Source organism: Helianthus annuus, chromosome 3, assembly GCF_002127325.2.
Source record: "Helianthus annuus cultivar XRQ/B chromosome 3, HanXRQr2.0-SUNRISE, whole genome shotgun sequence".
NCBI lineage: Eukaryota > Viridiplantae > Streptophyta > Magnoliopsida > Asterales > Asteraceae > Helianthus > Helianthus annuus.
The window spans coordinates 73,644,737-73,662,007 of NC_035435.2; the positions used below are offsets into that span (position 1 = coordinate 73,644,737).

Here is a 17,271-nt window from a genome sequence, read left to right on the forward strand (position 1 = left end):
TGAGCTCGGTACCGTAACGGTACCAAAAATACCGGTCCCAAAAAACCTACTTTTTCCGCCTTTACTTGCGAATGGGTCATATTTGGGTTGTGCTTTATCTCAAACGGGTCAATAAAATTGTTGTATACTTTTCTACATGTAAACTAACGAGTAAACAACTTAGGCGTTTAAGGTTGCTTCTATTGTGTTGGCTCAGGGTTCTCAACACCTCCCTTCTTTCCCTCTACAACACTAGAGCACGTGTCCTTCTTTCAAGGCCTTCAACCTGGACTATATCAACAATTTGAGCTCAAGGTGAATATAAGTATTGTTATATGCATTGAAATATATTACAAACACTACAAGATATAAAAAGGTTAACGGTAACCTTTAAAATGTTTCAAATAATAGTGATTTTTTAGGGATGTTAATCAGTAGTGTTCATGTTTTGACGAGTCGGACCTGACTTGAACACGACATTGACCCAGATATCATGTCACACATGAAAAGTTATTTTTATTGAAAGAAATATGTTAAATCATGCTTATTTGTTTTTAATAATTTTGAACTTTCGGATAAAACTACCCAAAATAGTTTTAAGTTATTGTTACATAAACACATTTCTAACAAGTAAATGAATGGGTCAAATGGGTACCTCAAACACAGCCCGTTTAGTTAAACGTGTATCCAAGTTTGACCCGCACTTGTATAGACTAAACCCAAATCCATAAGACTATGGGGTGTGGAGGGGCTTTTGTTGGGGGCATTGCTCGACACGTGGCAGATGTGGGCTCTACCAGTTCACACCCAAAAAAGTGGGGTGTGGTAACGGCGTGGCCAGGCCGGCGTGGGTTGCCATGTGGCTTTTTTTTATAAAATTGAAAGCTAAAGCCGTCCCCCCCCCGCCAGGCTCAATCCCCACGCCAGCGGGGCAACGCCATGGCCAACGCTAGCCCGGTGTTGTCTAGCCAGTGTTGCTTGGCAACCGCCGTCCCAACCCACGCCCCACACCCCACGGTCTATAGTCGAGCTCATAATAAGTTTTTTCAATTATAAATTTAATTTTAACAAAATGAATAATGCATATGTGGTGGTATACTATAGGAAGTTGCAAACTTTTTATCTGGAGTTATCACCAGCAAAGAGAGTACTAAAGTATACGCAACCTATGGTAAATGCAGTTGAAAAGTCAGAAATGCTAAAACGTCATGACAAAGAAGGTAAAACCCAACTATGTGTTGAGACCATCAATTTTCTTATGAGAATGATTAGCCAATTTCAACCCTAAATTAGGTGTGTTTCTGCTATTAAAATTATTCCTAAAAATTAAAGCTTAATATTTTTTATTAGGTGTTAAAGGCACCAAGGCTATTTGGTTTCTACACCTAAGTAAGAAAGCCAAATAGATTAGTAAATAATGCCAGACAGCTCACATGTTTTAGTCCAACCCTGTTTTAACTCATTACCAAACTCACCCATACTATTGAGCACATATTTGATAAATTACAATTATACAGGTGGGGACCTTGACGTTACATGTCGAACTCACGTCACGATTATAAGTCACGAGAATCAGTTGGTGATTCAACACCAGAATTCTACAATGACATCCTCTTCTTTGGTGTAATCGACATATTAGAAGATTTTGACATCAGCAAAAAAGCTTGAGCACGCCTTTAAGGCATTCTAATATAACCCGGCTTCCATTTCGCTCACATGCATACAAAAACTCCGGATGACAATTAAGCACTCTACTACAGATGAAGAAAGCAGCAAAGGCCACAAAGGGAAATCGCCTTAAAGGGTCAACGCAAAAGTCCTTTGCTTCTAGGTATGTATGTGGACATGTAATCTTTTGGGTCCACTTAATATGTAATACTTTGGTTCAACTGAAACATTTTCTCCAATTCAACACAGATTGTACATTGTATAAAGTTCAATTCACACATATTAAAGAGTCGAATACATCATATACTGAACAAGGCAAAAAACACATTATAAAACGCCGCGCGATGATGAATAACACTAGATCACTTTCAAAATTCAAAACCCAGATGCTCGTCCCAATATCCCTTTCTCCCCGCCTGAAATCTCCGTTTTGTCAAATGCCCTCTTTCTTCGTAGCAGATGCTCCCCGCCTGAAGTCCACTGTGTTCTTCCTTATCTCCAGGTTTTTCTTCACCTTCTTTTTTGGTTATACCAGCTTTATTCTTCCGTCTTAGCTCTCTTCTCCATAGTGATGGTTGTTGAAGATGAAGCAGTGGCGATTAAGGTGGTTTTCGTGGTGGTTCACCGTGGTTGTTGACCTTCCCAACGACTGAGGTTGTCGGCGACGACCCAGGGTTCGATTCTGGCATAATGTGTAAGGTTTCCTACCCAGATCTACTTTCCAACCAGTTCGGGTAGAAGTTTGGGTCTGACCCAACTTTCCAACCAGTTCGAGAGAATGAATGAGTTTTAGAGAGAGAAATGTGCATCTGCTTCTGGGTCTGACCCAATTTTCCTTTCCGTTTTGATCTGCTCCATGTCTTCCAACTGTTCGAAGAAAGTCCTCACTGAAAATTACATCTGATTCATTACAATCAAGCATACCTGGTGTAGTTGCTGACCCTAATTTCCAAAGGGTTTCATGGTTTTCTGTTTCTAAAGGTATAGATCTTTAATCTTTCATCATTTACCGTGATTTTTGTGCCCTAATTTGACTTTGATTGGTGTCTTTTAGTGATAGTTTAAATTTGGATCTATTTGCTTGTCTTTCTTGACTTCATCAAGAATGAAACGAAAACCCTAAGTTAGTGATTCCGAAAGTTGAAGTTTGTTGGTTTAATTTGATGGGTTTGGTGTTAAACTTGCAGTTTTGCCTTAACCCTAACATGTTTTGTGTACTGTTGATCTTGTTTTGCAGCTCGTAAAATGCATATTTGATGGATATATAATCTGTCATCACTCATCATCCTGTTGGTTTTCTTGTGTTCTTTCTTTTTAATTGAATTTGTTTCAGTTTGTATACATTATATAATGAAAAGTTTGAGGGGTGTTGCTATACTTACACCCCTAAAAAGGGAGTTTTAGTGGATGTACACCCCCTCCAGTTGTCATATAAGTCATTTCATATGGTATATGGGTGTTTAACCATGACGGATCCTTCTATATGGTCGTAAAATCATGCCTAAATCCCTCTTTAGGGGATGTTGATTAGTGGACAAGATGGTGTGCGTATAGCCTCAACATGACTGAGTTAGGTGGATATATACTGCATACTTGCTTAGATAATCAATGCTGTTTTTTTGCTCAAAAATCTGTCTATAACTTTAAAAGAAAAAGAAAAGAGAATTGATTTATTGCCAGTCATATTTTTCTCCCTCTGTATTGTTGCATCATTTGGGAATAACATTATCGAAACAATTTCTTTGAATTTTTTGTTCATACAGAGCAACTTAATATGTATGCCCTTTCAGCATAATAGTTTTTTCCTAATGATTTTGTTATAAAATTTGCTATTTCATAGATGAAGGGTGATAGAGATCCGATTCTGATTAATAGGAATATAGATTGGAATTGAAATTGATATGAAGAAGATGATCCAATCGGATCTTACAGACTCGATAACTAACTCCGAAGAGTTCCCAGGGCTACGCCCTCTCTCTGTAAACAGAGCCCTAACAAAGCTACGTATTTTCCTATCCCCCTCCCCAAGTAACTAATGACTCATACTTAAACCATAGTTATCAAAAGCGGTCGCTTTTGGCGCCTAAGCGATATTTCTGGGCAAGCGAGTTGAATGCGCTCCTACTTCCTAGGTGTTTTGAGCGCAATGATAATTAATCCTTTTTTTTTAATTTGTAAATTCCTCATTATCTGCAGTATTTATAGGGCTATTGGCAACTGATTATATCACTAAATGTTGAATTCGGTATGCTGAATTAATCATTACTACTCACAGAAACTGCATATCCTAAATACATGGCTAGCTACTTTTATCCTATTTTTTTGCACGGCTAAAAAACTTTCATTAGAATCCGGCAAACAAATACAACAGGAGCTAGCAAGTTACTCTTATCCTAAATACATTAACAGCAGTTTTTTGTTCTCTGATTTAGTTCTGTATTTTCCAGTATTTATTTTTAATTAGTTAATTCTGAATTAGTTGTCTAAGTTCTAGTTTTTGTTCTCTGATTTAATTCTGAATTCTGTTGTCAAATTATTGTTTTGGTTTTGAGTACTTTATTCCCTTAATGAACTTTTTAATTTTTTTATTTAAGTGCGCTTTTTTTTCTCGGGCCCACGCTTTTTTTGCGCCTATCGCCTAGGCCCTAATCGGAGCTAATGCGCCTAGAGTGCGCTTCGCGCCTTTAATAACTATGACTTAAACTATATTATTTGCACTTACCCCCCCTCCTAGAATAGACAAATGACATTTAGACTAGAAACTAGATAATGATTCCTATCATTACTCTCCCCTTCAAAACAGTCTTGTCCTCAAGACTGGAATCAGTTAACGAGCTCCAAATTCAACTGAGATCTCCGAAGTTGAGTCTTCGGGAGATCGACACTGCCCGTGCACCACCCATAGTTGACTTGAAGGAACCCGAACAGGAGCTGAAATCGAAGGCGTATAACGGTCAGGTGGTTCTGGATCAGGGTCCAAATCAAACAACTTAGGCGGTAAGTCGGCTAGTCGAATGTTGAAATTACCAAGGCCCGCGGACCACTGAGCAACATCTGGGCGTCCAATGTAATCAGCGCATAACCAACACAGGGAAATCAGCAATCGAGAACCAGAAAAAGGACTAGCTGAAATCGTAGCAACTCCCGAACCAACAATGAAATCTCGAGCTGAATGTACCGCCGTCTGTTTGGTGGTAACGGGCTCCGAATGTAAGGTTGAAGACGGAAACAAAGTTGCTGGAGAAATGGTCCCACAAAACGAGCCCAGATCTGAAGAGTACCGGCCCAATACAATATCTGAGCCCAACACCCACTTAAAATCCTCCGACATGGCCCTAGCTTGACTCTGCATTATTGATTTCTCTGAGGCACAATCCTTTACACGGTCGTCCAGATCTGACAATGTAATTGGAGTGACTGGAGCTACCGATTTGCTGTGACGAACGGATGATGTGGCAAATATCAAGTCCACGGCAGCCAATTGTGAAGACGGAGGTGAAGATCGGACATCCGCACATGAAGAATCCACCACCGCACTCGAATCTTGTTGTTTTATCCAATTTAGAAAAAACTTTTGGAATTCTCTCTGTTCCTCCTGATCCGCTTTCAAAACCTGCAACGTTGCTTTAATTTCAACTACATCAGATTGAAGCTGTTGAATCTGTTGATCGTGAGTATCCAAACAAGACGTTTGATTCACCGTGATTGATCGGAAATTGAAGGAACAGAACAGATAGAGGAATTTGGAAGTAGAAGCCGGAAATAGAAAGCAGATGTAGAACCGAGAAGAAAAGCGGAAAGCGAATTGGATCTGAGATCTGAAGGTGAACACAGATCTGGAAATTGAAATTGAAAGGAGAGCAGAGGTGAGGCAGGTCAGACCAATGATAGAGTTCCGATTCTGATTAATAGGAATATAGATTGGAATTGAAATTGAAATTGATACGAAGAAGATGATCCAATCGGATCTTACAGACTCGATAACTAACTTCGAAGAGTTCCCAGGGCTACGCCCTCTCTCTGTAAATAGAGCCCTAACAAAGCTACGTATTTTCCTATCCCCCTCCCCAAGTAACTAATGACTCATACTTATACTATATTATTTGCATTTACCCCCCTCCTAGAATAGACAAACGACCTTTAGACTAGAAACTAGAACATGATTCCTATCAAAGGGTACTTTAGTCATTTCACAGATGGCGAAACTCTTTTTTACGTGAAGGAAATGATGGTTTTAACCTGATAAATTGATTTAACTTCTGGTTGAGTCCGAAAACATGATATGAATACACTTTATACCCTTGTGCCCATGATCATCTTTTAACTACAATCTAACTCAAACTTCCTTTGATGTTTTGCAGTTACTGTGGGAGTTTGTTTTGTTTTGAAAGATGTCGTTTCGTAGCATAGTTCGTGATGTGAGAGACGGGTTCGGGAGTTTATCGAGGCGTAGTTTCGATGTAAGGCTGTCAGGGCTTCATAGCAGAGGGAAATCACAGGGTTCGATTAATGATTTAAATGATAACCAGACGTTACTTGTGGTCCAAAACAGTAGGTGGGCTAATCTCCCTCCGGAGCTTCTTTTTGATGTGATTAAGAGGTTAGAAGAGAGTGAAAGCACATGGCCTGCAAGAAAACATGTTGTTGCTTGTGCTGCGGTTTGTAAGTCGTGGAGGAGTATGTGTAAGGAAATTGTTAGAACTCCTGAATCTTGTGGGAAACTTACTTTCCCAGTTTCTTTAAAGCAGGTATTTTTATCCTTTTGGTAACGGGCCGTAAAAGTGTCAAGTTGGGCTGGCCTGCAACACTTTCTCATCCATGTGTTGATTTTTTTTGTAAATAGTTAATGATTTAATTATGATTAAATAAAACGATATTATTTATTACAACAATAATTTGATTCTTGGAATAAAATGATTTTAGTGGCTGTATGCATTGTCAGACATTGGACAAATTTCAACTCATTTTATATGCTACACATTCCAAATTGATCTATGCGTAAGTAAATGGGTCAATAACTTACTATTATTCATTTTTCAGCCCGGGCCGCGCGATGTTACTATTCAATGCTTTATCAAGAGGGATAAATCGAACTTGACATATCATCTTTATATGTGTCTTAGTCCAGGTTAGTGAGCATATGCTATTCGTTTATGCTCTCCCTTAGTCCATGAAAATTGCAACATTTACCTATTCGGGCCTCGTAAAACGAAAAAAATGACGATGCGCATATTGGTGCGATTTTGTTTGGATTACAATTTTGTTTTTGGATTTCAAAATATGTCAAGATGATTTTGACGTTGCTGATTACCCTTTGGGTTATATAAATTGAATTGAGTTTTGGGTTTTTCAGCTGCTTTGGTTCAATTGGGCTTGAGCCACGACCTCCACATCATTACTTTGATCTGAACACTGGTTTAATGATCAAAGGTGGTTTGAGACAGTTCTTCCCTCAAAATGTTAATGAACAAGCGTCTTCGAGTTCTCTTCTTGGGAAATGCTGTGAACTGATTCAAACTGCCATCTTTTCGTGTTAAAAAACACCAACAACCGTTGCGGAGGTAAGTGGTTTGGTTTTTGATCTGTGAAATGTTAAGGAATGACTGATTATATGATGGAACTGATAATGTCATTTCTTTCATGTGTTTACCTGGCTTATAGATCTTTGGAATTGCAGAGAATGAGATGAGTACAGGGTTGAATTGTTTTACAACTTTTTATCTTTGTTTAATTTATGGAGAACTAGGTTATAACCCCGTGTATTACGCGGTTTGAATAAATGTAATTTTATATACCAAATAATATATATATATATATATATATATATATATCTTTAAAAATCTCGTTTATTACACGGATTGAATAAATGTAATATTGTTTACCAAATAATAAAATAATACATCTTTAAAAAACCTCATTTATTACACGGGTTGAATAAATGTAATTTTATATACCAAACAATAAAAAATTTACATCTTTAAAAATATGCGCATTACACGGTTTGAATAAATGTAATTTTCTGTACTAAATAATAAAAAATATATATCCTTAAACCCCCCCTCCCCCCCCCCCCCCCACGCGTGTATTGTACGAATCGAATAAATGTAATCTTATATATCAAATAATAAAATGTTATATCTTAAAAAACCTCATGTGTTACATGGGTCGAGTAAATGTAATTTTGCATAGTGAAAATAAAAATATTTAATATATTAATACAAAGTTTGGTTTTCGTGATTAAAATATAGATTATTCTGTTGTTGCAAAATTTGTTAACGAAGTCTCAATAAATTTAACCCTTTATAATACAAACTTAGTTAACAAATTATAAGTTAGAGTAAACTTTCGTTTTGCTCCCTATGGCTCATTATTCATTTATTTAATTAATATAAGAAAAGTTTAAAAGTGTGGCGAGAAAATCATAAAATAAATGCGTACAATGAATGATAGGCGTCACACATTAATGTTTTATTATATAGTATAGTATAGATATATATTTAGATTGATATAAATAGATTATTCTACTGTTAACGAAGTCTTAGTAAATTTAACCCTTTATTTAAAATTTGTAGATGTAACGAAATCTCAATAAATTTAACCCTTTATTTAAAACTTGTAAACGTAGAAATGATAAATAATATTAGTTAATTTTATTTTGAGTTTCGTTAAATCTATTTGATACGCGATGTCTTATGGATAATTTTTATTTTAGTTTAATCTCTTCTAGTTAATTATAAATAATCCTCCTACTAAATATTATTTGGTCTAATTATTACTTTTATATTTATCTATGTACTTCAAATTCAAACTTAGTTATCTAATTTGATATTAGAGTAAATTACGACTTTGGCCAACTGTGCTTATATCACTTTTACTCTTTTAGCCCAAAAAGGAATTTTTTAACATCTGAGCACTTAACGTCTTTTTTTCTAACCCCTTTGGACCTCAACGTATTTTTTTCTAACCATTTTGGCCTCTAAAAGTGAAGGGATGGGATTAGTGTTAGGGGCCAAAAAGGTTAGAAAAAAAACGTTGAGGGCTCATATGATAAAAGATTCATTTTTTGGCTAAAAGGGTAAAAATAATATAACCACAGTGGCCAAAATCGTAATTTACTCTTGATATTAATATTTATTATTTAGTGTATTCTCTTCTACTAAATATTATTGTGTAATACACGTGTATTAATATATTTTAATATATAAACAAAGAAGCTTTGAAACAATAATATAGAAGTTTGACATTTCAGAAACACGATTTGAAAAAATAGAAATCACGAACCGATCATATTAATTAACTATAGATAAATATAAAAGTAATAATTTAGTAGGAGAATTATTTATAATTAATTAGAAAAGATTAAACTAAAATAAAAATTATCTATAAGACATAACCTAATATGATGACAAGTGTCCTCGTAATGGTTTCTTTTATTATATAGTATAGATTTGTGATATTTTGAACTCAACATGCTTATAGACAACTCTGGGATAAATTCTTTAATTAAGTATGCTAATTTGGATTTGTTACTGATAGTAAATCTTGGTTTTAAAATGTGCGCATTATGCGCGCGTAAGGCTTGATGCGCCCGTGATGCGCCCGATGCCCTGATGATAAACGTGTCGCCACATAATTTGCTTAATACGTGTGAGATGCCATGCCACCTGGTGGTGATGCTTGAGCTCGACTTATCCATTGAACTTTTATTCTTATCTCACTGATATTACAATTTTTTTTTATCTACAGGTTAAATCACTTGCAAAGATGATTAAAAGGTTGAGCTTTAATCTGCTGTTTTTGTTTTTCATACTAACGTCAGAAGTGTATAAAGGATTGCTATAATTGTATATATTGTCATCCTATCATTTTTATAAAAAAAAGGTCCATGTTTTGATATCCTTAAACCATGTCAGATGTATAGAAGATATGATATAGTTGTGATAATGTAGTATATAATCTCAATAATAATAGATAGATAGAAAACAAAGCCTTATATATAGGTTACAAGGGAAAAGAAATTTATACAAGAAGGAATGAGATCAGATCACCTTAACAAACTCCATAACAAGCCATACATTAAATCATAGTTATTAAAGGCGATAGGCGTACTGAAGGCGCATAGGTCTCGCCTAGGGCCTAGGTGTAAAACGCAAAAAAGTGAGAGCCTGAGAAAAATAAAGCGCACAATGAAACAAATTTTAAAATATATTATGTATTAGAAAAATAATGCTATTCTTCAAATAAAATAAACATAGTCTATTATGTAACACTTTATATCATCTAATTAGTACCAAAACATTAGTGTATTAGTGTTGAAAAGTAGTTTTTTATGAACAAAAGTTGAAATTTGGCTAGAATCTTGTTGGAATTTAGAGAATTTGGCAGGAAACTCTCCGGAATCGAGGAATCTCGCCGTAATGTGCGCCTGAGTCATCACCCGGAGAATTAAAACTCAATTTCCTCAACTTAAAACGCAACTGCATCGCCTCGCCTGAAAAATGGGCCTAGACACAAGAGACGATGGCTTTAAGCAACTATGCATTAAATGCAATAATATCTTGCACAAATATACATACATAACAAACTACCGAATAGGATGTGTCAAATTAGCCTTTGTTAGGCCATCGGTATGGGGCTTGGGTTGGGGCGTGGGTTGGGGGAAAACGCTTAAGCCATCATCCCGGGTGGGCTTGGGTTGGGGCGTGGCCTTTGGGGCTTGGTTTTCAAGCCGGGCGTGGGGCGGTATGGCCATGCTAGCTAGCTGCCTCCCATTCGCTCACCCGCCACGTCATAGCGGACATTCAAATTTTGAATTTTAAATTCAAACGGTTTGGGGGAAACCAAACCGTCACCCGGTCACCCAACCACCCCCTATATATTGTAACCCCCAACCCACTGGTCCCCCCCCCCCCCATCCCACGAACCCAACCCCACCGGTTACCCACTTCTCTCGAACCCGCTAACCCATTGGTCCCCCCATCCCACGAACCCAACCCCATCGGCTAACCCACTGGTCCCCTCCCGCTATGGCATCCTGGACCCATGAAGAAGAAATGGCTCTCGTCACTAGCGTCGTCGACGCTATGAAGGGGCGGCCACCGGGCCAAACAAAATATTGGCCGGAAGCATTCGCAGCCTACCGACATAATGTCGGTAACGATCGCCACAACCTCAACGCGTGCCAACATAAATGGCGCGAGCTACGGCCCAAGCTCGAGCGTTTCAAGGCTTACTACGAAGCCGTTCCGAGCGGCGAGTTAAGCCACGAGGACGGGTGGCGGTGGCGAACATAGAGTTTCGAGGCAAGGAGCGAAAGACGTTCGACAAGATCGACCTTTTTGAAATTTATTTAACGCTCTAGGTTTGTTATTTTGTAATTTTTTGAAATTATGTAATTTTTAGGATTATGTAATTTTTAAAATTTTAATGAAGTTGTAGGTTTTTTTTTTATAAATGTTGTGTGATTAAATGTTGTATGATTTTTTATAATTTTTTTGTAATTTTTTTTAATATTTTGCTGCCACGCGGTGCACCCAACCCAAGCCCAACCCACGCCCCGCCATACCCCGCAGACACGTAACCAGGCGGTGGGGGGCTCCCATTCCACGTGTCAACAAATGCCCCAACCCAAACCCAACCCAAGCCCCACCATACCCCACGGCCTTAGTTCTTACTATTAAGTTACATATTCTATGCAATTCATAATAAATTATTGGCATAACATATAATAGAATCAAAGGTAAAAGATTATATAGAACGGCTAATTTGACACATTCATGTCCTTGGAAAACTAATTTTTCAAAATGATATATTTTCATGGTTGGATGTCCACCTGAAGAATCGGGAAGTATTCACCGATTAAACCGATCCACTCTCTGAGAGTTGGAAGCGAAGCGAGAAAAAGGGTTGTGGGAATTGCAAATTTTATCTCTCCATTACCACTTCAACCACCTACAATTATGTATGATAAAGGTGAAAACAATCCTAACCAACTATTAGAACATCTCCATATTCTTGTTTTTTTTTTTTAGTTTTTTCTTACAATTGTTTAACTTTTAAATAGACGTGTGATAGACAGACCACGTCGATGCTACGGATAAGAAAATTAACACACGTACGGTACAATGTATCATGAGAGGATTGATAAACTAACATAAAACGAGTACTGCGTTGTAAATTGTTGTTGCCGCCGCATCGCGCGGGTTTTTGCTAGTATATATATATATATAAAATGTAAAAAAATTTTCGGGCCCTGATCGCAGGCACCTCCTGCACCCCCCGATAGACGGCCCTGAATCAGGTGTGCCTATAGAATTTCCCTATTCAAATCTATATATCAAAAGTCCTGAAAACATACAAATATTTCCAAAAAATACTACTAATTAGATCATGAGTTTTAACACTCAACCCACCCCCACGTTTTATGCATTTCCCAAAAGTTACTTCGGTTTTCCTTATTTTGTTACAGGGATAATAGCTTGATAACTGAATTGACAGACTCCCACTTGTATTCCTCAACGAACGCCGAGTGTTAATATATTACCCAAAAAACACAGACATCAGTTTGAGAATCAGGTCGTGAAGGCTGATATGTGACGTACAAGATCCATCGGTTCATGGCTTTCCAGATGAGAACATTCTTATATGTAGCGTTTGTTGTTGGATATGTGTCCCTTAGTTTCATTGGTACGTACATACAATTAACTCTCTCCGCCATTTATTAATTCAGATGTTATTAAATTCAAATTTAGATATAGGATACACATATCATATGATCTATGTTTGCATTCTACCAATCTAACACAATTATTGTCAAATATAAAATTCGTTGATCGATGCCAGAAATTCAAATGTAAAATTCATTGATCGATGCCAAAGTAAGCCGACCAAACCCAAAGGTCCTGTGAGGCAACCGCTTTTTGTTTAAAATAATCGTAGTTGGTTTCCAAGTTGTCGACTATGCGTAGAAACAACCGCTTACTCATCGCTATCCGCAAAAAAACTCTTTGTAGTAAAAATTCACTATGGAAGAGGAACTAGGGGAATCCATATTTTTATAAAAAGGTAGTGTTTGTGTGAGAGTTTTGGTGTGTAAAATTGAAGAAGTTTGTGTGTGTGTATATATATATAATGGGTAAGAGGTTAAAAAAACAAACTAGCCGTTAGCTAGCCGTTGCAAAAATATGATTGGTCAGGCAAAACCCCCGTCAGCATTATTCAAAAAACGCCAAATGCAAAAAACCCGAAGATCACGCCCAAAAACGCCTACGGGGGCGGGTATGGGGCGTTATTTGGCGTTATTAGGCAATTTTTTTTTAAAAAAAAACACGCCCACTACGGGCGGTCTTATGATAAATTGTCTCCATAGATTCATAGCTATTTGCTTCAAAGCTTACACAAATCGTTTTGTTTTATAAAACTAAAATTAAATACCCTAATTACTAGGGTTCTCTATAAAAGTTGACGTGACAAAGTTAAAAAGTAGTAATAAAACCTTGTTTCTAATTCTATTTTTCGTTCTATTTAGCTGGATTATGCAGGAAGATCGTTGGATCTCCAGTTGGGAAGTTTAGTATCTTTGACTTCTTGTATGGTGGTTCTGGGACACTAGTATGTGTTGTAAAAGAGAGTGTCAAATTATATGTTAACAACATCAGAACAACTCATGTTGAGTTAGCAAGAAAAAAAGCAGTTGAATCTTCACTAGCCGATGCACGCTCACAAGGCATTGAAAGCAAAGCTGCAGCCAAGCAAGCCGAGAAAGCTGGAGACAAAGCAGCCAAAATAGCTGACAAGAACGCCAATCGAATATTAGGACCTATTGTTTCTTCTGGATGGGATCTTTTTGAAGTCATTTACTACCAAGGGTATGTGACCGAAGGCGCTCTAAGGGGTGCAGGGACATTGGTTGGGACATATATTCTTGGGTTCCTAGGGGAGGAAAAGTTTGGAAGATTTGGATATTTGGTTGGAAGCACATTGGGTAGTTGGATTGGGGGGAAAATTGGGCTTATGTCTTATGAGGTTGCTAATGGCATACATTTCGTGCTTCGCATGGGTCGAACGAAGTAAGACGTACTAAATGTGAGAAATTAATACATGTTGGATGCCGAAAACAATTGATGTATTTAAATATACCAAATATCGTTATAGTAAAGTAATTGCTTCTGCTATCTTGACATTTGCAGATTCAACAAAGAACTTCAAAATCATTAGCTGGAAGCTAGAACCATGTTATAGTGTCTGCAGAAAATACACATAATGGGTCTCAAATTCATCTAAAATAAGACTAGGATTGCATTTTCTACTCTGGTGTATCTTAGTTGTTTTTTATATGTTATGTATTTTTGTAGTTGGATTTATGCTATGGCATTCGCCATATCAGTTTATTATTAAAATCCCAGTATTGGGAGAGACCGAGAGAGTGAAGAGAAAAAAATCTATGTGGTATACAAGTGTAAAAACTTATGTTTAAAAAGTAATAATAAATGAACTCTATAATCCCTTTGGCAAGAAGCAAGCAGAATTCTCACTACCTCTATCCTCCTGACCATGTCAAAGAAAAGGACAAAGAAAGCTCACATGATAATGTTGGATCTAGTGGACCCCACATAAGAACAGATGATTGGAAAGGCAAAATAGTCTACAACATCTGATCATGAATAACAGTGCTTTGAAGAACTACTCCTTCCAATGACAAAGACTCAACATCTGCTACTTTAAAAGTCTGCCAAAGAGAACATCTGCTTGAAGACAAAGTCTGTTGAACCAAAGGTCTGCCAAAGTGAACCTCTGCTGATGAAGACAAAGTCTGTTGAAGCCAAGGTTTAAAAGAACGGAAACGAGTTTCGAGGCTTTTTCCCTTCGCCTCACGAGGCGTAAGCCTCGAGGTGAAACGAGGCGTAAGGCCGAGGCGGTATTAATAAATAAATATAAAAATTATATATATTATAAAAATAATATTACTAACTAATTTCATCAACAGATTCATCAAAATCATCAAAAACATACATAAAAAAGACATTTAATTCTTGAAATTGACACAAAAAGTCAAAAACAACTATGAAAATCCCATGAGGCGCACCTGAGGCGCAACCTTTCTTAGCGCCTCAGCCCCTCTGAGGCGCATATGCAGTAAAAATCCCATGAGGCGCGCCTCAGACTCGTTTTTTGGCCGTTTCGCCTCGAGGCGCGCCTTGAGGCGCACGCCTCAGGCGTTTTTTAAAACGATGGTTGAAGCAAAGGTCTGATCATCCATTGCTGATGAAGACAAAGTCTGAAGAAGCAAAAGGTCTACTAATGATCAACATATGTTAAAGACCAACAGATGATTATTCAATAGATGCTGATCAACAGAGGTTATCAATGTAACAGTTCTTAGGCTATAGCAAATGTTAGGAGTTTGTTAGGCTGTTAGATGTCGCTTTCTAGTTGACGTTAGCGTAGATGCTTCAGATGTTTGGTTTGTACTATAAATAGAACATTGCTTATATTCTATTTATCACTTTCCTCTTATCATTTTTGTACGAACAACTAGGAGTGATCAGGTTAGTGTTAGTTTGTAATTCTCGTGCATACGTAAACATTGTAATTGCAATCTTTATAAAAGCATGATGATGAAAGCATTCTTCTCATTGTTGTTATTCAAAAGTTTATTATTCCGCTGCATATTTCCATTTCTGTTTTATCTTCATTCATTGTTTCCATCTTAAACTGTCACAACAATCAAACTCAGACCCTAACAATTGGATTCAGAGCTTGGCCAATCAAATTTGATCTAAACAATCAATTTGATATAAAAGATCAGCTCCCACTACTGATATCGTTTGTTCGTTGGATTGAAAACAAAGTAAAAATTTATTTACGTTCAAAGTATCTTAAACAAAAACATTGTTTGTAAACAATCAAAAATGTCTCAAAATTCAAAAGATCCACACAACACCGGTACTTTGTACAAACCTCTAATGCTTGTCCGATCGGAGTATAATATCTGGCAACGTCGGATGGGTCACGTACTTGCTCAGTAGAACACGGGGTGCTAGAAATCGGTTATCTTCGGACCACATGTTCCGATGGTGCCGAGTGCTGAAGACCCCAAGGTTCAAGTACCGAAGAAGCCTGAAAACTACTCCGAGCAAGATTTTCAGAAAATCGAGTTAGATGCCTAAGCTTTTAGTATTGTTGCTACGGCTCTACCGAATGATATCTATGCTGGCCTATCCATTGCAATAGTGCTAAGGAGTTGTGGGATGTATTGAAAGAGCAGTTTGGTGGCACAGAGAAAGTTATTGAAAACAATCGAGAAGTTCTTAATCAATAGTATGAAACATTTGGTCACGTTAAAGGAGAATCATTAACTCAACAATTTGAGTGGTTTAGTTGTCTAATAAGTGAATTAAAACTAGTAAATGTTGAGTTTCCCAATTCAACCTTGAATAGCCAATTTCTAAGATCATTACCAGACAGATGGGACACTATTGCCTTTCTAACTTGAAACTCTGTTGGTTTCAAAGAGATGAGTTTGACTCAGCTTCATGGTAGGCTCCTCACTTATGAGAGAGATCTTAACTGGAAAAAGAAGCTTCAAGAGTTAGGAAAAGTTGCTGATAACTATGCTTTTGGTTGTACAACACTTTTTGGTCAAGAAGAAACCTCTGGTGGAAGTAAGGATCAGGGTTATGATCATTTTATTGACATAACATCTGGTGGAGGATTTAACTCTGATTCTTACTCACCCAATTATGCTTTTGCAGCAAATGGGGGAAAACCAAATTTCTGACAACTTATCTTTTGAGTTAAATGATCTTCAACATTTTGACCCCACTTATTTGGAAGAAATGGACATCTTGCACCAACTTGCATTGCTAAGTGTTAGAACTAGCAAATTTTATAAAAGAACTGGTAGAAAATTTCCAGGGCTGCATGGGGGGTTGAAAGTTGGGCTGGATAAATCAAAAATCAAGTGTTACAAGTGTAATAGGCTAGTCCATTTTGCTAAAGAATGTAGGAGCAAAACCAGTGGTCCTATTGTCACAAATCCAAGTCCTAGACCTCAAAACACTCAAAACACTATCCATTATTCCCAATATACCCCTGCACCACACATGCAAAGTACTGTTCACTTTGCACACCCTGTAAACACTGTTCCAGTACAGTATGTCCAAACCATTGTTCCTCAGATAGTGTGTGTTCAAACTCCAGCCCCTTAGGTTCAAGTGCAACTTGCACCACAAGCTGCACAAATATCTGCTCAGGTAGAAACTAGTCAACAGAGCTTTTTCACACAAGTCTTTGTTGATTGTAGCAGCTTACGTGACGAACTTACAGATGAAAATTTTGACCTAGTTGCCAATTTTGAAAAAAAAACCTGATGATTTTTGTTTTATGGCACTAGAGACAATATAGGAAGGGGTTGAGTCTAAGGAAGTGGTGTCCAATTCTGATGAGGTTTGTGATAATGTTGAAACATCTGTTTCAGAAGAAAAGGTTGGTGAAGAAGTGATGAAACCTCAGTTAGACCCATGGGAGTCTAGTGTTTGTGAAGGAGAATGTGATTGTGTTGCTGCTAAGGTATCACCTCAAGTCCTTAAAGCCTTATGTTCAGACAAATGTATCATTGCATTT

At 37.3% G+C, this 17,271-nt stretch overlaps 2 protein-coding genes across 4 annotated transcripts; both read left to right on the plus strand.

The window, feature by feature from the left end:
* Positions 1-1,985: 1,985 nt before the first annotated feature.
* On the plus strand, positions 1,986-7,487 carry LOC110929431 (tubby-like F-box protein 1). Of its 2 annotated transcripts, XR_004889379.1 has the most exons (5): positions 1,986-2,628; positions 6,009-6,395; positions 6,688-6,775; positions 7,001-7,208; positions 7,309-7,487. XR_004889379.1 is itself a non-coding variant. In XM_035988291.1 (4 exons), the coding sequence occupies exons 2-4, from the start codon at positions 6,039-6,041 to the stop codon at positions 7,054-7,056; spliced, it is 501 nt and encodes a 166-aa protein (XP_035844184.1). In that variant the 5' UTR covers positions 1,986-2,628; positions 6,009-6,038; the 3' UTR covers positions 7,057-7,407. The 2 variants fall into 2 exon arrangements, 1 of the variants encoding a protein (XP_035844184.1); XM_035988291.1 differs by having other exon boundaries at positions 7,001-7,407.
* Positions 7,488-12,096: 4,609 nt separating this feature from the next.
* On the plus strand, positions 12,097-14,255 carry LOC110927881. Of its 2 annotated transcripts, none has more exons than XM_022171228.2 (3): positions 12,097-12,333; positions 13,175-13,715; positions 13,836-14,255. In XM_022171228.2, exons 1-3 carry the CDS (start codon positions 12,264-12,266, stop codon positions 13,861-13,863), a joined length of 639 nt encoding a protein of 212 aa, XP_022026920.1. In that variant the 5' UTR covers positions 12,097-12,263; the 3' UTR covers positions 13,864-14,255. The 2 variants fall into 2 exon arrangements, with proteins under 2 accessions (XP_022026920.1, XP_022026921.1); XM_022171229.2 differs by having other exon boundaries at positions 12,100-12,333; positions 13,175-13,731; positions 13,836-14,249.
* The last annotated feature ends 3,016 nt before the right edge of the window (positions 14,256-17,271 follow it).